The sequence below is a fragment of the Botrytis sinoallii genome (genome assembly GCF_014898435.1).
Source record: "Botrytis sinoallii strain Bc 23 chromosome Unknown BSIN_012, whole genome shotgun sequence".
In the NCBI taxonomy this organism is placed as follows: domain Eukaryota; kingdom Fungi; phylum Ascomycota; class Leotiomycetes; order Helotiales; family Sclerotiniaceae; genus Botrytis; species Botrytis sinoallii.
In genome coordinates, this window is record NW_024066039.1 from 1,538,842 (window position 1) to 1,559,854 (window position 21,013).

The 21,013-nt window shown below is 44.3% G+C and overlaps 6 protein-coding genes across 6 annotated transcripts; 4 read left to right on the forward strand and 2 right to left on the reverse strand.

The window, feature by feature from the left end:
* Positions 1-738: 738 nt before the first annotated feature.
* On the reverse strand, positions 739-2,510 carry EAF02_007390 (uncharacterized protein). Its single transcript, XM_038903438.1, has 2 exons — positions 2,317-2,510; positions 739-2,260 (listed from the first exon to the last, which is right to left on the reverse strand). The coding sequence occupies exons 1-2, from the start codon at positions 2,404-2,406 to the stop codon at positions 854-856; spliced, it is 1,497 nt and encodes a 498-aa protein (XP_038756917.1). The 5' UTR covers positions 2,407-2,510; the 3' UTR covers positions 739-853.
* A 235-nt stretch (positions 2,511-2,745) lies between these two features.
* On the forward strand, positions 2,746-4,055 carry EAF02_007391 (uncharacterized protein; the record flags this gene model as incomplete). The annotated part of the gene is made up of 3 exons (XM_038903439.1): positions 2,746-2,845; positions 2,901-3,941; positions 3,997-4,055. The coding sequence occupies 3 exons, from the start codon at positions 2,746-2,748 to the stop codon at positions 4,053-4,055; spliced, it is 1,200 nt and encodes a 399-aa protein (XP_038756918.1).
* A 5,470-nt stretch (positions 4,056-9,525) lies between these two features.
* Positions 9,526-11,415, forward strand: EAF02_007392 (uncharacterized protein; the record flags this gene model as incomplete). The annotated part of the gene is made up of 4 exons (XM_038903440.1): positions 9,526-9,697; positions 9,754-9,913; positions 9,985-10,871; positions 11,063-11,415. 4 exons carry the CDS (start codon positions 9,526-9,528, stop codon positions 11,413-11,415), a joined length of 1,572 nt encoding a protein of 523 aa, XP_038756919.1.
* A 709-nt stretch (positions 11,416-12,124) lies between these two features.
* On the forward strand, positions 12,125-14,593 carry EAF02_007393 (uncharacterized protein; the record flags this gene model as incomplete). The annotated part of the gene is made up of 2 exons (XM_038903441.1): positions 12,125-13,469; positions 13,526-14,593. Exons 1-2 carry the CDS (start codon positions 12,510-12,512, stop codon positions 14,591-14,593), a joined length of 2,028 nt encoding a protein of 675 aa, XP_038756920.1. The 5' UTR covers positions 12,125-12,509.
* A 208-nt stretch (positions 14,594-14,801) lies between these two features.
* Positions 14,802-16,535, reverse strand: EAF02_007394 (uncharacterized protein; the record flags this gene model as incomplete). Its single annotated transcript, XM_038903442.1, has 1 exon — positions 14,802-16,535. The coding sequence occupies one exon, from the start codon at positions 16,533-16,535 to the stop codon at positions 14,802-14,804; it is 1,734 nt and encodes a 577-aa protein (XP_038756921.1).
* A 2,208-nt stretch (positions 16,536-18,743) lies between these two features.
* Positions 18,744-20,895, forward strand: EAF02_007395 (uncharacterized protein; the record flags this gene model as incomplete). Its single annotated transcript, XM_038903443.1, has 5 exons — positions 18,744-19,153; positions 19,204-19,304; positions 19,375-19,633; positions 19,697-20,517; positions 20,558-20,895. 5 exons carry the CDS (start codon positions 18,744-18,746, stop codon positions 20,893-20,895), a joined length of 1,929 nt encoding a protein of 642 aa, XP_038756922.1.
* Positions 20,896-21,013: the final 118 nt, after the last annotated feature.

The following is a 21,013-nucleotide window of genomic DNA, read 5'->3' on the forward strand; positions in this document are numbered from 1 at the left end:
ACTGGTTCAACACACAACAAACAATGAGAATATAAAACAATTGGTATGCCTCATGTTACAGAATGATACACAAATTTTGCGTGCATGATTATATTACACAGATCTCTATTCGGCACGCCTCTTGAAATCTCTATGCTTCAATCTTGCAGCACTTTGAACGCATGTTTGAAATGAGATCCCTATTCTTTACATAAACGTGATCCTGCATACATCGACATACTATCACCAATACGTTGCATATCCGAAGAACAAGAGGCAATTCATGATCGCAGTTATGTATCAACAAGAAAATTGGCAGCTCTCGCTTCATTAAAGTAAGAACTGGGTATACGAATGAGATCCTCAGTCAAGCGGAAGGATATTACAGGTAACATCTACCCGAGCCCGCAGGGGACGTGATAGAATCGGAACTTGTTGAGGTTCAGAAGTGGAAAAGAATTATGTGTGGAAAATCGGTGGAAGTACATTAGTGTGATGAAGAGGAACTATCAGAAATACGAAAAAATCGGTGTGCGAGTTGATGCAGCATTGTGTTCTTTGTAAATTGTAGGAGATTTATGCAAGTCTGGAGGTCTTGGTAATCCAGACCATAGTACCAGTGCTAATTCAATGGTGCTAGTACTTGATAGCATCACTGGTACTAAGTTGCCCATTTTCAATATCCTGCATCAGCGAGGACCGATTGCTCGTACTGCTCCTTAGAAAGAGCAACGGTTTTTACGCCGGGACGATGTAACGTCGGAACAGACAAAATTGTTCATTGTGAAGTGATACATCTCGTGATCTCCTTTGTAATGGGTATGATACATGCATTCTTATTATACACCCCTAACTGACGCCATTAATCCATTGCCTATAGCAAGCCTTGCTTTTGTAAATCGTAGTAAACCTTCTCAGGCATAACATTTCCCTCTGCATCCTCCATTTGAACAACACCAGTTTCTTCGGTCTTTCCCTTCTTCTTTTCCCTTTGCAATTTATCCCACAGCTTCAACGCGTCTTCAATTCCAGTGATCTCGCGGAATAATGTGGTATTCGTAATGCCCAAGCACTTCAAACCATAAATGTGACGAGCCTCATTGAAATGCTTATCAAAAGCTCTTCTGCCCATGTAAACATAATTTCCACAAATCTCACACTTGAACTCAACACCGAGTCCATGGAGTTTGTAAAGCCAGAAAGGAATAGGTTTGCCATCCCAGGCCAACGGCAGCTTCAATGGGTTGTAGACCTTGTCATCACTGTCTGACTCGCTGTCTGAATCTCCATCTCGAGGTGTTGCAGATGATGACTCGGCAAATAAGGCATCAAGCTCCATTTGTCGTTCACGTTCTGTCATGCCTTGCTTTCGTTCGACGTTGACTCTCGTGTCACTTCTCTCTTGTGTCATAGCAGCAGCGAGACGCCTTACTCTGTATTCTCGCTCCGCTATTGCACGTTCCTTCAGGCGCGCTGTGGATGATGTTGGTTGTATGGTACCATTGCTGTCCTCTCCGGTTTCGGCTATTCGCGCTGCTCGCGCTTCTGCGGCTCGAACGTGCTTCTTTCCTGGTAGATGACCCTTGTATACGTTTTCATTCTTAAACTCCTTCTCACAATCTGCGCACCATATTCCAGATGCACTTGATCCATTCACGGGTGCTGTGATCTCCAGTTTCCATCCAGGAACATCATTATCTTTCCATGCCTTTTCGAAATCTTCCTCAACTCTCGCAAATAATTTATCCAAATTCTCCAATGGCCTTGTTCGGCGCATGAAGCTTTCCAGATAGTTTGCTAGCTCCCCAACGTATGCGAAGTATTGATCGGTCATCTTATCTGGGCGTTTCACGGGACATGTTGGAGGCGCGAACGAATCGAAATTGTCCAGATATTGTAGATAGGAAAGACGTTTGATATTAGGGAGATTTAAGAATAATTCGTGAATGGTAGTGAGATCTAGGAATCGTCCAAATGCCTCCTCTCCTGTGAACATGTTGTCAATTTCAGATGTAGCAGTCTCCCCTTCCATAGGTGCTTTCTTCTTGTAAGCCTTTTCGAGATTCTCAACAGGTTCATTCGGGTATCTTTGATGGAAACCCTTGATTTCCCCAAGCTGTTTGTAAAATTCTTCCAGTGGTTCGCCCGTCGATATGGATTGAATTTCTTTGCTTCGTACTCCATCCACATCTTTGTATATGTCGAGTAAACGTTTGGACTGATCTTGAATTCGGTCTAGGAAGTGCCCGATTTGATGATCTCGATTCAATCGTTCCCGAACCTTGATAATAGGTTAGAATGGTTGACTGAAGAAAGGCAAATAGCTTCAATTCTTACCTGTTTTGGATCTTCAGCTACTCTATCAGCGATACCTTGTTCAAGCCTTTCAAGATCCTCGTGGAGGAATCTTTGCTCTTCTAATATCATTTTGAAGGATCCGTGTCAAGTCGACCTTTAATTGTGATCTTGCTCCTGCCGTGGGAGGTTGATAAGATTGATAGAGGAAATTCAACAACACGATGGATAGATAGATAGATGTACAGGTTGTTTTTGATGATTCTAGTTCAGGCTCTTGAACTTTTTGCGCCAACCAATCAATTCGCGTGAATCCACACACGGCCGCTAACTTTAATTTTTGACGCTAAAATTTCAGAGCTTTGTCGCATCTGGAGGCGGAGAAACCTCAATGACTTTCTAAGAGACAACTTTGGGATTTCAATCATCGACCTCAATCTCAATAAGAAAAGATAAAACTAAACCGCAATCATGGCCGAAGGAATTGATAGAAAGATGGATGATCGCATGGAGTTTACAACTTCTGCAGATGTCACGGTCGCGCCAACTTTCCAGGACATGCATCTCAAGGGTATGTTTATGTGTATATGGATATTGATATGGTCATCAGGCTTACAGTCACATAGAGAACTTACTCCGTGGTATCTATGCATATGGCTACGAATCCCCTTCGGCTGTTCAATCCCGTGCGATTGTTCAAATTTGCAAAGGTCGCGATACTATTGCTCAAGCCCAATCTGGTACTGGTAAAACTGCAACCTTCTCTATCAGTATGCTCCAAGTCATCGATACAGCTGTCCGCGAAACTCAAGCCTTGGTTCTATCACCTACTCGAGAACTTGCGACTCAAATTCAATCCGTTGTTATGGCTTTGGGAGACTACATGAATGTACAATGTCACGCTTGTATTGGAGGTACCAACGTTGGAGAGGATATCCGCAAGCTAGATTATGGACAACATATTGTTTCCGGAACACCAGGTCGTGTTGCTGATATGATTCGTCGACGAAATCTTCGCACTCGTCATATCAAGATGTTGGTTCTTGATGAAGCCGATGAGTTGTTGAACCGCGGATTCAGAGAGCAGATTTACGATGTCTACCGTTACCTCCCTCCAGCGACACAAGTCGTTGTCGTTTCCGCTACCCTCCCATACGATGTTCTTGACATGACTACGAAATTTATGACCGACCCTGTTCGTATTCTTGTCAAGCGTGATGAGTTGACTTTGGAAGGTTTAAAACAATACTTTATTGCCGTGGAGAAAGAAGATTGGAAATTCGATACACTTTGCGATTTATACGATACCCTCACTATTACACAAGCCGTAATCTTTTGCAACACAAGAAGAAAGGTTGATTGGTTGACCGATAAGATGCGCGAGGCCAACTTTACTGTATCCTCTATGCACGGAGAGATGCCTCAGAAGGAAAGAGATAGCATTATGCAAGATTTCCGCCAAGGAAATTCTAGAGTGTTGATCTCTACAGATGTTTGGGCTCGTGGAATTGATGTTCAGCAAGTTTCATTGGTCATCAATTATGACTTACCAGTCAACCGTGAGAACTATATTCATCGCATTGGTCGAAGTGGTAGATTCGGAAGAAAGGGTGTTGCGATCAATTTCGTAACCAGTGAAGATGTTAGGATTTTGAGAGATATTGAGTGTAAGTACTTCCTCTCCTTGAATCCTGCCGCGCAGTGCTAATATGTTTGAAACAGTGTACTACTCTACTCAAATCGATGAGATGCCAATGAATGTTGCGGATCTCCTTACTTAATTTGTTTAGCCTAATTTAGTCGAGGGAAGATAAATGAAGAAAAGGACGGTGCTTCATAAGCACGTCAAGAAAACAACTTGCGTGGAGGAAACGGGACATGTCCAATAAAGTGAGTATTTTCCGTGTCCGCCATCCAAGTGCACTAAGCTAACTTGTTGAATATAGAAAAACAGATTGACACAAATTCACAAGCAATTTCCTCCATTGAGTGACAAGAGGAAAGCTTTTAGATAAGGCACGAATTCCAAGATTTACTAATTTGATGTAATCAATATGGACATTACTATGCTTCGCCCCCTCCTTGGCCTGTTCATCTCCTGATAGATCTGAAGGAATGGCCACAAACGTCGCGATTGCTCTGCCCAGTGGTCTCTGAGGTGAAGGCAACAAAGATCTGGGGACAATTGTTGTTAGTTGCGTGTAGTAGGTAATCTGGGGTCGGCCCAGAATAGTTGTCCATGAAGGAATCATGCATCATCCCACCAACATGGGCCGATGGGACGGCGACCTAGCACAAATCTCCCCTCTTCTTACCTACGTGCCTAATGGTTGCATTATCGTGCCCCTCCAATACGTATGAATTGCGTGTGATGCATGTTGATGATGCACCCTCTATCCTACACAGCCCAACGTGAAGCGTGCAAACATCGACTGAATTGGAGTGAGTGTTTGAGTTGAAGTGACTGTTTCACGGGCTACAAACAATTTAAAATGACGATGATGAACACGGGAGTCAAAAGCTTAAGACGTAAAATGGAGAATGGATGAAATATTTGTTCATTTCCTCTGAATTTCCAAATAGGTGTACCCTGGTCGTTTGGACTCTGTTGTGGACGGATTTCGTGCATATAAACGCTTGGCAATTTCGGTCATCATGGGTTGAGGGATTTTGGTGGTGGATGCTTGGTGGTAGGGTTTAGGGGGGTTTAGGTAATGACGGAGTACGGTAATGACAGAGTAATTTCCAGTACTATTTTTTACTTTTATCTTATTCCTGTTCAGGGATATCATCCATCTTGACATGTGAAGTTTTTGAGGAGAGAGAGAGAGAGAGAGTGTGTGTGTGTCTTGGGAGTCGGGTGTGGAAAGTGTTGGATAATGAATGATTGATTGATGACTGATAACTGATGTTTTCTATGTACTGGGTAATTATATTGATACTACAGAGGTTGATGGCGTAAGTTGTCTAAGCTTCATTTTAATAAAAATGACTATTTTACAAAATTCCAATACTACTTTTACTAATTTTACTAGATATTCAGCTATCCCTTTCAAAATTTTGAATTTTGAATCCTTTTGTTTATATTTTTAATTTTTATAATTTAAAAACTTTTAAAGCTTTTAAAGCTTTTAATAAATTCTAAATAAGTTCAGAATAGTATTTCTAAAAAGAAAAATATAAATTTAATAAATTTAAATGATTTTGTTAGAAATAGAATAAATTTATAATACTTTTATTATCTAAAATTCATTATATAAATTTTCAATTAGTATAATAATATAATTAATCCAAATGATAAAATAGAAAAAAGCTTGGTCGCTTTTTGATATGTTTTATAATACTTATGCCGTCAATCTTTGTAGGCATGATTCGAAGGTAGGTGGGAGGTGGAGTAGTGAGTAGTGAGTAGTGAGTAGTGAGTAGTGAGTGTGAGTAGTGAGTAGTGAGTAGTGAGTAGTGAGTAGTGAGTAGTGAGTAGTGAGTAGTGAGTAGTGAGTAGTGAGTAGTGAGTAGTGAGTAGTGAGTGAGAGATGGGTAAAGTAGATGATAGTACTTTTTATTACTCTACAGACTACAGACAAATAAATTGATAGAGACTGACTACCTAGTATATTAATAACATGACATGATATAATATGATAGGTATAATATAATGGTCCGAGAAAAGATTCTCTATCCATCCATCACACAGTATCGTAGTTGTTTGAGCAGCGCAGAGAGGCTTGGCTCCTGTTGTGAGGTTTGACTTTGACTTTGATCTTCTTTGACTTTCCAAGTGAGAGAATATTTGCTCGGATGAGATTTCGGATGAGATTTCAGATGAACGGGAGGGAGGAAATGAAGGGTTGAATTTGGGGGATATGTACTAGGGAGATTGAATGAAAGGTTTGTTGGGTTTGTGGTGTTGTGTTGTGTTGTTTCTTATTATCTAGGTATTTATCTAGGTATTTATTCGGTATTTATTCGGTATTCACGGTGAGAATATTTTTTGTTGTTGTGTTGTATTGTATTGGTATCTGATTTTTTGTAGTATTACTGTACGGAGTATACTTGTGCTTGCTATGGTATGGATGGGTAATTCATATCATGGGAGTACTAGGTACCTAGGTAGAGGTAGGTACGTCAAATATGTTCAGGAAAGGGGTTTTGCAAGTTTGCAAGCGCCGGTGTGGGCCGATGCAGGGCAGTGCAGCAAAGTAAAGTAAACGGAGGAAAGGAAAGTAGGTACAGCGGAAACACGGCATATGAAGACTGACTTGCCTGCGAAAAGAAAGCGTGGAATGGAATGTAAAGAAAGAATGGAGAATTGGGGGAGAGGCTGAAGATCGTTTTGTTTGTCTGCTGAGGAAATTGAATGTTTGAATGAGATGCTGCGCCAATGGAATCTGGATGGACTTTGTAATTCCAAGACTGCAAATGTGAGAAAGCAGCTAGCGTGTGAGTGAATGAAATGTTTATTCAGATTGTAAGTAAAAGGTAAAAGGTAAAATCATAAATCATAAATAATAAATGATAAGTGATCTTCGAAAGGTACTCCGTACCATGTCGGTACTCACTTCACACTAATCCTGAAAAAGTGTAGTCTGTGCGAAGAACGACGGGATGATCTGGCTTGCTTGGGGAGGCGATTGGTCTTGAGGATCGTTTCATGTTGAATTGCGGTACACCAGTAGGAAGGAAGGAAAGGATAATACTGTAAGGATAGAATTTACGCCACCAAAGTAGAGGAGGGTTCTTATCGATAAAATTCAATGGCTTGTGATTGTGTGGATTATCATTTGGATTCTCTTTGTGTTCTACCTACCTACCTACTTGCCTACTCATCTAACAGCACACAATACGGGCGACGGCCTCCGCAGGAAGAGAACCAAAAAGACACACATCTATTCTGTCAAGTGTGTCTCGTATTAACATACACCACGTCTTCGGTATCGTCATCGGAAGCGATAAAATGGAGAAGGCATTTCTCTAGATGAAAATACGATGACACCCATCTCCATACAATTTTACGGATGGAGATCCAAATTAATCTCAGGACGCCGACGCCCAAGCGGTTTATGCAGTGCGAGGCGTTTTTCGGTTTCCCCCTGAAAATCATCCATCATCCTTTTAGTCCAGCATGCTTAGCCGATGGGTCTCACACCAAGGATGCACTAAGAGAAGGCAAGGGAAGGGGTCCAAACTAATTCCATCGGGTGCCCATCGTTCCTTTTGGTCCAATTGAATCATGTCCATCCATTCCCATGTGCTACAATCCAATTACATTTTCTACGGAGTGCTTGGGATGGCGTTTGCATGTCAAGGATGAGAGGGAAGGGAAGGGAAAGCAGAGAAGAAGGGAAGAGAGAACCGCGCGAAATTGAACTTTGGGAGAGGGGTCGGGTGTGAATGATCAGTCCCAAAGGTATGGATGGATACACACGAAGTACCGATTGATAAAATGGTATCCTATCACAACTATCTATGCAGGATCCATTCCTCTCTCATTGGATGTTTGTAACATGTACCTACCTATGCAATGACTACCCCTACTCGCCCTACTTTCTTTCCATCTTTTCCATCGACAGTACTGCAATCAATCCACCGCCGACGCATAACTTTTCCGCATAACCAATGATCCAATTCCTGCACAAGGTGATCAAATCTGAGGATCGAAAAGGAAGAGAGGAAGAGAGGAAGAGAGGGAAAGAAAGGATGGATGCACACACACGTAATTTACAAGATCTTACTTTTCTATTTATTCTCACTCATTAATAGTTTAAAATCAACGGACATTAGTCTCGTAGTCTCATCGTAACTTATTATACATATATATAATTATAATTATAATTATAATTATACAGTGTCAAAAAGCCAAAAAGTGCCGGATCCATCCGTTCGTGTTAGTCAAGGGCTACCTACTAGGTATCTACTGTGTAATTTGAATGGTTTCGCCGTTTTGGGACTTGGGATCTGTTCATCCTATGCTCATCAGTTGGTCATACTCATTACCTACCTAGTAGATACTCATTAGGTACTCATTAGGTACTCATTAGGTACTCAATTCGTGAATCATTCATTCGTTCATTCACTCATTCAATTACTCTGTATTCATTTGCTCTGGAGTACCTAGGTAAAAGTAATTCTCTCCAATCTCTCCATCTCTCCATCTCTCCATCTCTCAATCTCTCAATCTCTCAATCCTCGTCCTCTTCATCCCCCCTTCCCCCCTCCCCCCTCCCCCCTTCCAAATCCCTCACTCTACCCACCTTGGCCAATCTTGTCCACTCTATCCTTGGCATCGTGAGTGGAGATTTTCGTACGCTCGTAACTTGTAAGATCTCGTGCTATGGTATGGGTCGCCTTGAGACGTGAGACTTGGGTAATGAATCCTTCCACTCTTCTTCCTCTACCAAAGTACTCAATCCGGCCTAGTCCATTTCCACCCACCCCTTCGTCCCTCTCTCCCTCCCTACCCTTTCTTTCCTTTTTATTATATCCCTCCTCCTCCACGTTTTTTCCATCGCCTTCCACTTTTTGTTTCTTGCCTCGTTCTCCACCGTCCAAAGCCCACTGTCGTCTGTATCGACAATTACATTCTTTCTCTTCCAGAAACATACTTCACGCTCCTTAACCTTTCACTTTATCGACTCTCGTTCGTGGCAAGGTACACGTCCCGAGAATCCTTGTGTGCATACAATACCATTCTTTGCTTTGGGACAATCGTTTTGGACTTTCATCATATCGCATCGCACTTCGACATCTCTTTACGCATACCCGTACCGTTCTGCGCCGTCAGAAATTTGTTTGTTTGTAGTGAGGTGGGACGAAGGAATTTCGAATTCGAGGTTATTCATCAACGACGCCAAGTCGCAAACTATACGAAATCACCAACCCTGCATCCTAGGGGAAACGAAAAGATATTCATTGGATTTATTGATTCAATATTCATTGGAGAGGAAAAATCTTGTTGTGATTTGAAGTGAATCATCTACAATCGAGCGATTTGATTTAAGGAATCCTGTTGTCGCTGCGCCAATTTCCGACCAGAATATCAACAATACCAACAAATCCTTCGACTAGGATAAAAAACAATAACTACAACCAAATACTCAACCACTTCCCAAGAACGTTTCCGATTTTTAAATCCTTCGTTCTGCACATTCTTTTGTGGTTCTTCATTGCTTGGAGTAATCATTTACATAACGTCACTGAAACAAAATAACCTAAACTAAATTCGATATCGATTTTTGGATACATATATTCAAAATGCGCGGACACTCTTTCGTTGAAAAGGCAGCCGTCTTGGCGGGGTTGGCTAGCAGTGTTGATGCTTTCTGGCGTATGCCATGTAGAGCTCGAAGTGGGCTGGCAAGAATTGATCCCTTAGTCAATTTTGGGACCGTTTCTCCACATGCACATGTTATTCATGGATCTAGTGGTATGTTGGTTATGATCTATCTGGCAAGGGGAATACTGATTTGATATGGCGAATAGGATTTGGAGAGTCTGCGGGCTACGATGATTTAATGGCCGGAAACTGTACTTCATGTGAAGTTTCTCAAGATAAATCTGTATACTGGACTCCCTCACTCTATTTCCGTGATGATGCTACTGGACAGTACCAATTAGTTGAACAAGTGGGGGGTATGCTTGCGTAAGTCGGATCTTTTACTATATGCTTCTTGGAAACTGACCGGAAATGATGTGGCTAACGTTTTACAACAGGTATTACCTTCTCTATGGAGACCATGTAACTGCTTTCCCCAGAGACTTTGCTATGATTGCAGGAAATACTGATCTCCGTAACTTCTCCGATTATGCTGTTCCTGATGTTGACAAATCATCCTGGGCCAGCACGTCTCCATATGACACCCAAGACTTCCTTCGACAAGCTGCTCTTGGCTTCAACTGCTTGAACTATCCAAAAAACGAACCCGAAGGATCTCTTTACCGTCATTTCATGCCAGATAAGGCTTATCTTGATGCAAACTGCGTCAGTGGTGTCCGAATGGAACTCATGTTCCCATCATGCTGGAATAAGACCGCAGGAGTAACTGCACCAGATGGAAAATCCCACATGGCGTATCCTGATCAAGTCATGACTGGTACTTGCCCAGAGGGGTTCGATACTCGTCTCGTCTCGCTCTTTTATGAAACTATCTGGGATACCTATGCCTTCAACGGTATTGCTGGAGAGTTCGTGCTGTCTAACGGTGACCCAACTGGTTACGGATACCACGGAGACTTCATCATGGGCTGGGATGAAGAATTTTTGCAAGAAGCTGTCAACACCTGCACAAACCCTTCCGGAGAAATTAGTGATTGTGCAATCTTTGATATCCAGGACGCAAGTGTTTATGGATCATGCAACCTTACACTTCCATCGGCCTTGGAGAATGATGATGTTGTTGGACCTATGGCGACGCTTCCCGGAAACTGCCCCGTGCACTCAGGTCCCGCTCCAGCTCCAGCTATGGCTGGCGCAGCCACTACCGCCAAAACAACATCAGCAGCATATGGAATTTCATCTGGCAAAGGATCAAGCGCGACTACTACAACTAGCTCATCAGCCGTCGTCCCAACTCTTTCCCACTCGGCCGGATCAACCATTGGTAAGCCTACTAATCTCACTGTTTATGATTATCATTACAACTATCATGCCTAATCTTGTTTTTCGATGTCAACACTCACCTTCGTTTTTTTTGTGCACGCGTTCTATTTCCTATTTCCTAATCTAATTTCAACCTTCCCGTTCTCCAAAAATCTTCTCTGTTAGGCAATTATTGACCCTCCGGTTTTACAGTCGCTTCTCTCGGACAAACCTACGTACCAGGTGGTGTTTTCGCAGCCGTCGAATCCGGAGTTTCATATTCAGACTCTGGCTCATCTACTGCCGCCGCAGACGCAACCGCAGCAATTTCAAGCTCAGCAACTACTCTTCTCACTACCTCGTCGGCATCTTTCTATTCGACCTCTTACTCAACAACCACCGCCATCTCCCCACTTAACGAAAAGGTAGAAGTTGATGAAGTAGTCTGGGTCCAAGAAGATGTTACTATTACTGTTACCGCGACTGCAACTGCAAGTGGCGTTGCCAGAAGAAGACATTTGCACGAGCATCAACATGCCAAGAAGAGGGGAGGACACTTCGCCTAGATGTACACGCTGTTTTTGATTTGATTTTGTGTTTTTATTGCGTTTTTGCATTCTTTTCTCGACGCAGCAATTTTGCTATTTTCATGACGGATTTGATAGACTGTGAGGGAAAGGGGGTTCGGGGACATGGACATTGTAGCGGGGAGGCAGGCCTTACTGATATCATGATATGTCCTTGCGACTTTTGACATTTTTTGGGCGATTTTTTGACATAGATAGAGAGAGTGGAGTTGAGATACCATTTGCATGCAAAGTTCCATACGATATTGGTGATACCAAAAAGATGGTGGAGAGGGAGAATTGGGGGGAGATGATGTATTTAGACTTAAAAATACCACTGCATGAGAAGAATATCTGGATATGAATTTTCTGCTCAATGTGTACTGTGTAGTGTTTGCTTCATGTGATGAATTGAGGGGAATTGAAGTATGAATGAGATACTCCTTTGTAAATTGGATTGGGTCTTGGAATACTCCTCCATGACCACAATGCAGTCCAACCTTCTACAACAAGTTTGATGAGTAAGCATCAACCTCTTCTCTTACCTTTACTTAAAATTGTGACAATGTAACAAGAACAAAATACAAAGCTATGCTATGTGAGCAGGATTTCAAGGCTGGTATATATCGACGAAACAGAAATTGATGTTTCATACTCTCTCCGAAAGCTACTGCTGCGGAGGCGGACTTTATAACTTTAATATATTGATAATTCTGGCGGTGTGAAAATTTGGAGGTTTATTCCGATGTTAGGGATTCCTTGCGGAATCGCTCATTCAAATAGCCGTCAACCACTTTTCACCGGTTGAATGTAAATAGCGGGGAAATGGAATTGGATGAACTTCATCGTGTTACCCCGCGCAAATGGTTGATCTTTAACACACCGGCACGACCGGATAAAGTATATCTCCAGTTTAACCTTGCATCGAGAAGACTGCGAGTGGAGAAGCGGATTATATTCCATGATATTCCTGGGAAGAATGAGTCGAGGAGACTGGGTTACGACAATCGAAAATCTTTTCACGGAGGATCTTGGCTGAATACAATCGATGAAGCTAAGTATGTGGAGAGGCGATTAGGGAGGTACAAGATGCGATGCTATCCCGTGGGTTGAGTTGGTTAAGGCTTCTCACGATGTTTGTGTTTTCACGTCTTCAATATCTTTCTTTCTTCGTCTCTGTGGTATTCCAACATGTATCGGCACTTTCGAATTCTGATACCTCGTTGACGCTTTTGTATCAGAATAATCTTAATGCTTCTGATGATGTAAATCACGTGGGCTTTATTCTTCTGGATCCTCACTCCCCTAAAGATGCACCCGCAGCATGTGAGGCGTTGAATGAAACGCTACTCAGCAGTAGCGCTATTAAGAGCCATACATCTGATTTTCTCCTCCCGCTTTCATATCAAGCATATCGTGGTCGCTCGTCGTCTTCTCAGCTATACATAATTGATAATGGAGTTATTTCCTACGATGCAGCTCACGGATTGAGCTTCCCGAAGTCTCCCTCTGGTAATGCAAAACTACCGGTTCTTTGTACACAGTCTAGCGAAGAAAGTCAACCCGGAACCGCGGTTGCTACAAACGCCAATGAGGTTTCTCTTGCCGCGGGCGGGAATACATACATTGGATTCCGCAACCAGAAATCTTTCCGCTTTCTCGGGATTCCGTATGCGAATCCGGCTGAGCGATTCGTCTATTCCACCCCGTACTCGCCGACTGGGAAAACGATTCCAGCCACCGCGTATGGTGCACAGTGTCCACAATCTTCGAGTGGGAGCGAGGATTGTTTGTTTCTCAACATCCAAACTCCGTACATTCCCAAAGCGAAATCGTCGAAGGATTTGAGGCCGGTTATGTTTTGGATCCATGGTGGTGGGTTTGTTGGGGGTAGTGGTGCTGATCAGTTGAGTGATGGGGGGGATTTGGCGAGTAGAGAGGATATTGTTGTGGTGAATGTTAATTATAGACTTTCTGTTTTGGGGTTCCTGGCGATTCCTGGGACGAACGTTACGGGAAATTATGGGATTGCGGACCAAATCAATGCTCTGGAGGTAAAGTAGCACATCTAATTGTTACAGTTCATTTACGGGGGCTAATACAATATCAGTGGACAGTAAAGAACATTGCTGCTTTTGGAGGGGACCCAAAAAGAATCACCATCATAGGAGAATCCGCTGGTGCAGGATCTGTCCGCACACTTCTGGGCTCGCCACCCGCAATTGGCAAATTCCAAGGAGCAGTCGCCATGTCCAATCTGGGTGGTGGCGTCGACCTTGGTCTTACCGGTGACTCTGCAACTACCTACTCCTCATATCTCACCATCCCCGAATCCTATGCTCTCGCCGGCCAAAACATTTTCCTAGCAGCGGGTTGTAACCAGTCTAGCTTATCTGCCCAAATTGCGTGTTTGAAGAATGTGCCCGCTCTAGATTTGGTTGCGGTCGGCTCTGAGGCGCGTTATGTTGTTCAGGATGGTCACTATGTCAATACAGCTGAACTCGACCTTGTGAATCGCAATGGAAGCACCGCTCACGTCGATGTGATCTTCGGCATCACTGCCAACGACGGCGCATCCATCGGCACCAACTACCCGTCCACCCCCGTCACATCCGAAGTCTCCGGCATCGCGACTTCCCTCGGTATATCCACATCTTACGCTCAATCCATCATCGACAGCGGCCTCTTCCCCTTCTACGACACGGGAAACCTCACGCTCGACGCCTTCAACGTGTCGCAGCGCGTCGCCACGGATAAAGATTTCCGCTGTGTGGACCAAGCGACCGTGTATGCCGGCTCGAAAAATGGCGTCTTCAAATCAAGCTACTTTTACGAGATGGGACGCACGGTTGCGGGCTATGATCCGAATGGACTCGGGGGACCGCCGTCTTCGCCGGGGTATCCGGATGGGAATCCGCATTTGCCGTATTTTCGATTTCATGGCGCGGATATGCCGTGGGTGTTTGGCGCGTTTAATACGGGGTTGGCGTTTAGAGATCAGGAGGATTGGTGGAGTGTGCAGTTGAGTGTGGCGTATTTTGGGGCGTTTGTGAGGACCGGGAATCCGAATCCTGATGAGGGGTTCTTGGAGAGTAGAGGGTATGCGACTGTGCAGAAGGGGGTGAAGGGGGTGGGAAGTGGAAGGAGGTCGGTGTGGGTGGGGAGAAGGGGAGTATGATGGTGATTGATTGGCCGGGGAAGGTGGAGGATTTTGCGGATTTGGATCAGTGTGATTGGTTGGGGTATCCGGTGGATTATTATGTTAAGGGGGGGATTTAAGTTGACTTGTTCGTATTTTGGATTGGAGTAGGAAGGGGTAGAAGATTAAATTGAAGTGATATGTATCATATGACGTATTCCTGCATCTCAGGAAAATCTAACGTCTTTCAAACCAACCTGATAGTTTTCCTATCCCATCCCACCCCATCGAATTTCTCCTGTATGGACGCTTCATCCTCAGCATTCTTCTCATAACTCGCAAAACTCAATCTCACCAATCCTACTCTCTCATACAAAGCCACTCCACCACCCCCCCTAATCTTTTCTCTCTGTGCAGCAACCCCTTCATCTCCATCTCCATCTCCACCAGCCCTGCCCATCTCCCCCCTCGCATCCAGCATTCTCAAAACCAGCATATCCGCACACCTACCCACTTTCCACGGATCCGCCTCTCCCGCTTCCACATCCAGATCGCCCACTACATACATCGCGAAGTAATGAAGCTTCCTCTCTTCCAATTCCTGCATTCCGGATTCTTGCCGCGCGTCGCTTCGGGGACCGCAGCATGAACAGTCGAAGATGGGGGATTGGTCGAGCACGAGATGGATTGTGTATTTTGGGAAGTGGGGCGCGAAGTGCGCGCATAGGTGGAGGATGCTGGTGAGGGACGCTTTGCATTCGAGAGAGGGAGACGTGGGATGGGGATGGGAGACGGGGAGGGAAGAGGATGGATGGGTGGACGAGGAATGGGAATCGTGGGAAAGAAGATGCGGGATGTGTTTATCTATCCAGGATGCGTGGGTAGAGCGTATATGTAGGATGGAAGGGGGATAGCTCGTGTACATGTGGGAAATCGATCCCTGTACACTCTCCCAACTCCAGCTTGGGGCATGGGCGTCACGATTTGGCGTTAGCAGTGCGTTTACGCGGCTCCATGCAAGTCCGTATGCGATATTTGTGGTGAAGATTCCAGAGAGGTTTGTGCCGAATGTGTTGTTATCCATGATTTTTGTGATGAGCGAGAGGGCGTTGGATTTAGCGAGTTGAGAGGGAAAGGTGGTGCGGGAGATGGTGTCGATGAGTTGGTACCAGACTTCTAATCTCTGTGCATAGTCGTTGAGATTTGATGTCTGAGTGGTATCTTGTATACTGGGGTTTGAGACATTTCCAGCTTCTCGAGAAAGATATTCCTTGATGTAAGGCTGCGTCAGTTTTTTCTGATACGTTCCTCTGATCATCCCACTCCCATATTGCGTATCTTCCACATTCGACGCTTCGAATTTCCATCCATCAGCACACTCCCAAATTAACTGACGTTTAGTGAAATGCAACACTCTCGGAGCGAGGACCCGTTCAATAAATGCCCAGCCTGATGTTGAAAGAGGAGAGGAACCGAGATCGGCGTGATTGCGAAGACAGCTTAGACGGAGATAACGGTCTTTGTTGGTACCAAGGGGAGGAGAATTGAAAACTGCTCGATCTTGGATTAATCCATCTGTGGGAGAACTTACGTTATCAGCGGAAAGAAGGAGAGTTGCTTGTGCGAAGATTGATATAAGATCGAGGGGATCGTCTGACACGTGACAGAGAGGGGCGATGTAGATGTATTCAAATCCTAGACGTCGGGTAATGGTGAATGCATCTGTAAAGGCTTTAGGAAAGGAACTGGTATCTAAGGACTTTCCCGTTGTTTCTAAGATAGAGAGATTTTCCAGCGTAGGATCCTTCCTGGTGTCCTCCGTTCCCACAAACAAACGAGCGCTCAATGCGAGATAATCTATAGATGCTAACCCAGAAGTCTCGAGAAGCACCGGAGCTTCTTCAGCATCACTTGATATCCTAACGAGTCTCTGAGGTAAACCCTCCACACGCCGTCCAGCCCGACAAATCTCATGATCCATCCCACAATCCCTCATCCAATTCCCAACCCCCTCAAGCCCATTTTCAGCATCCAGATTCACCGGAACATTCTTCACCCGATCAACAGGTAATCCCTTCTCCTACTCATTATCCAACCGTCCTCCCCCCAACCCCCCCTCATAACCTGCTCTCGCACAAACATCAAACCGCAAATCTATACTCCCCCACCCCTTCCTATCCAGTCTCTCCACATCCCTCACATCCAAACAATGCATATACAGAAAAATAATCTTATCTCCCAATTCCGCTCGCAAATTCGCGTAGCGAGATGAATGATGGAGAATAGTTGTGAAATAGAGACATGATTCACAATGACTTGAAGAAGAAGTAGGAGTAGGAGTAGGATCAATCATCAGACGACTTTTCTCGAGCAGGGAATCGTATGAACCGAGTAGGATATCGGCATGCGAGTCTGTGAGATCGATCGCGTTACATTGGGGACAGAGAGGCATTGAGATTTTGGTATTTGTTAGGATATTTCCTTGGATGAGATGGATGGATTGCAGGTGGTTGTTGATGATGTGGTGTTTGGAAGCTTGAGGCGTCAGGCTTACGGTGGCGCTGCTTTTGGATGTTGCTTAAAATGGGGGAGAATCTTCGCTTATGTTGATCAATTGGATCATTGTATTTTTATACACTCTATTCGACAGGTGGCGGTATTCATTCTTTTGTGGGATGTTGAATCGGTGCTATCTGTTATAGTCTTGATATTTGCATGGAAAAAATAATAGTGCCAGAAGAGAGAGGTCTATAATGAGAAGATTTGTAAAAAGTCATTGTGATGCGTATACCACAGATTATTCAGATGCCTATTCCCCGCATTCTACATAAGAGGTGGTGATCCTCTTGATTGCCATGGAAAAACGTGATAATATCATTGCTTATGTGGTATATTCCACGAACCCATCAGATTCATTGCTCAAGGGGTGATCCGTCACCCTTTTGCAAAATCTCTTCTCTAGAAACATACTCTGTACTGCAAGTCTGATATTTTCTAGTCGGCTACTAACGAGAGCCGTCTATTATTTATGATTGTTAGCCAGGAACGCTCAGGGGTAAAGTGATCTAACTCACTAGGTCCAAGTGAGGGGACCATGCGAACTTATCTTCACGTGGTTGAGTTGCAATTATTCTCTTGGCAAGCCGCTGCCGTTTCCACTACCATTTGCTATCGAAAATAAGACTATTGATTTGTTGCCCAGTCGAGCCAGTCTCGATAGGAGGACAGGAAGCGTGCTAGCCTTACCAAGTTCAGGAAGTGCATTGACGATTGCTTCAGTGGGGATTTCTTCACAGTTCCACGCTCCAGTCATATGAAACTTTGCGTCTGTCAAAATTGACGGTTAACGCAAGATACCGATATGCCTCTCTTATCACTGACAGTGGCATCTAGGACCTAAGTCTAGTAGCGTGCTAGTGTGCCTCCGCCATTATAGTACAGATTTTATTCTACCCCGCTTTCCCGGTAAAGCTCCTTTCCTTTTTGGGAAGCGGAATCGCTTGTTTCTATTTTCACTATACGAGTAGCTTGGATAGTATTTTAGCCCACCCACATCACTTCCTTGAACTTTTGTCTGCAAAATTCCCATCCATCCGCCTTGTCAGTGCACGCTCGATCATACCCACGGGCTCCTAGTGTAGCCTTTGTAGTATGTTCCCAGATTCAGACACTTAGTTCTAGCTTGACAGACATAAATCGCAATTGAGTTTTTCAAGTCTTGAAGTGTAATGAACTACACGTGCAGTAGTAAAGCAGACTAAGATAAAGCCACTCGTCAAATCATCCTCTATCAGGTATACGACGCCTGGCCAATTTGACGATGAAAAGCTTCAATTGGAGGAGGATGTTTGCGATATGGGCTTCAATCATTTCCACATTCAAGTTGTTGAATTTCCGGGAAATTCATCGGGTCGCCTATTCTATGATTTGTGTCCACCCGCACGTTACTGCTGAAGTTTATTTCTGATTATTGACATGTTTTGAGGGGAAATGGATGATAGCATTAAGCCTGGGCGGCAGGAAGGTGAAAGAATTTTGAGATTGGCGAGAGACGCATGGCCGATTGCTATCTATCACAACAAGCAGGAAATTTTTATATATTGATGCTTCACCCACCCAATTCTTTCCCAAAATATATCTTTTCATGCATATTCTCTGGATCATTCATCAACTCTTCTTTCAATTCAATATGCGGTCTTCTTTGATAACAGTTGCTGCCCTAATGGGTATGACTTTTGCAACTCCAGTCCCCCAAGACATCGATTTCGCTATGGTCGAAGCGGCTCCTGATCCAGTCACTACTGGCCCTCCTGTTGGCGTAACTGCTCAATCTATCGCCTACGATGCTTCGACCGCTATCATCGCTGCCACTCAAGCTGTTGCATCTCAATCTGTAGCAATTAGCGATGCTTCCAATGCCCCCAAGGTTAAGAGAACAGCATGTCAAGCTCAGCCAGCCGGTGCCACTGGAGCTCCTGCATACGCTTCTGATTCTCCATCTGATTTTTTAGCCAATCCTGGATTCTCTGATGCTGCTTCCGCTGCTTCTACTCCAGCTGGATACACGCAATCTTTCCAGAACCTTAAGGCATCCAACAAGTAAGTATTAGAACTCATCATACCCGAAATACAATCTAATAGTTGTGTAGTGCCTATGGATATATGGGGTTTACTACTCTTGAAACTTATGATTCAGAATTGTGTGCATCGAAGTGTTCCGCCATCAACGGATGTATGGCCTTCAATCTTTGTGAGTTTAGATATCCAGTTCGAAAGAATACCGAAAGAGTTATTGCAGTCACGTACTAACATGCATGTAGACTTTGAGCGTGATCCAAGTGTCGAACCTGGAGCAGCATGCGAGGATCCTCCAAGTGTTACAATGATCAAATGTGTGTTCTGGGGTGGCCCAGTTTCTACCGAAAATGCCGTAAACTCTGGACAATACAGAGATAACTTTCAAGTCGTGATTGCTGGATCCAATGGTTATACGAATAACAGCATTGCTCCTATCCCCGGCTATGGAAATGCACAATATCTAGGGAATGCTGCTATTAATGCGCCATATGATTTAGAAGGGTTAGTAATAAGATGAAATATTTCTTCTACAATTCTCGTAATTGTCGCTAATATTTTCATTAGATGCAATACGTACATGGGGTCAACAATCTTCTCTACCGGTCCCTTCGATGCATCTCTCTGTGCCGCTTACTGTAGCGCACAATCGAAATACAACCTTGAGCACCCTCCATCTGATGGAAGTCCAGCTAAGACCTGCCAATTCTTCAATACTTATCTCCTTTATGTCAACGATCTTTCTCATACACAAGGACAATACTGTGCCATCTACTCCGAGGCATGGGATTCTAGCTACGCAACCAACGTCGGACAATACCGTGGATCTGATCATTATCTCATTGGGCTGTCATATACCTACACCAACGCAACCAACCCAGGATTGACAGCTGGAGATAAGACATGCGCTGTTGCTCAAGCATCGGTCGAGATCTCCTACTCATCTCTCCAACCTTATTGCAGCACCTTGCTCGGTTTTGCAACTAATACTGTTACAGCATCAACTACCATAACCTCGACATTTACATCGACTGTGGTCTCCCAAGCTACTGCTACTGTAGCCAATAATCCTCTTCCGAAAAGAAGCGACATCGCAGTGCATCTAGTGAACGGCACTCCTCTGATTCCTTCCATGATTGCCAATAGCACCTTCACTCCAGCAAAGCGCTCAGTTGCTGCTACGCCAGCTGGACTTACCAAATACCCTGGCACTGTTATCTCATCAGCATGCTCTGCACAGGCTACCAAACCAACTATTGCGGTTACCGTTTACGTAACTGACTACGTCTCGACAACCACTTCAACCACCACCACCTTTACCACCACCACTACGGCTAGTGCTACCCCATCCTTCGTCATTGCCTCTGGATCCGAAAAAATCCCAATACGTAACTTACGAAGACTATTTTGGTCTGAAGATCCTCACAGTATCTCCCATCACCGCAAGCTCCGCAGCCAAATTCCATCTCGACAGCCAATTCCTCTCCTCATCAGACAAAACCCGGGTCGCCGATACCGACGGCGCCGGCTCTGGCGCCCCCTCATACATTTTCATGGACACACTTAGCGATGCCGCAAAATTCCCACTGATACAATGTATACTGGGCACGTATGATGCATTAGTTGGTGGGTATCCTCTATCGTGTATTGGAGGGACGTCTGCTCCGCGCCCCGTCTTCCAAGTTGGCGATTCGAGTAGATTGGTACTTGCTGATAAGTTGCAAACGAATAATTATCTTCCCACTTTATATGCCATTCCAGCTTGAGCGAGCAGGAGAGAATGTGCTAATGAGCATGAAGATGTATAGATGATGTTGTTAATGAGGAGGAGAGTAAATTTATTTCTTCCAGTGGTTTGGGGCCGATTTTTAATTAGTTTTATTC

Excerpts from the sequence above, each read along its gene's own strand:
- EAF02_007390 (XM_038903438.1), bottom strand. The coding sequence starts at position 2,406 with ATGATATTAGAAGAGCAAAGATTCCTCCACGAGGATCTTGAAAGGCTT. Across the intron at positions 2,261-2,316 it reads TAGCTGAAGATCCAAAACAG|GTTCGGGAACGATTGAATCG; the intron begins GTAAGAATTGAA and ends CCTATTATCAAG.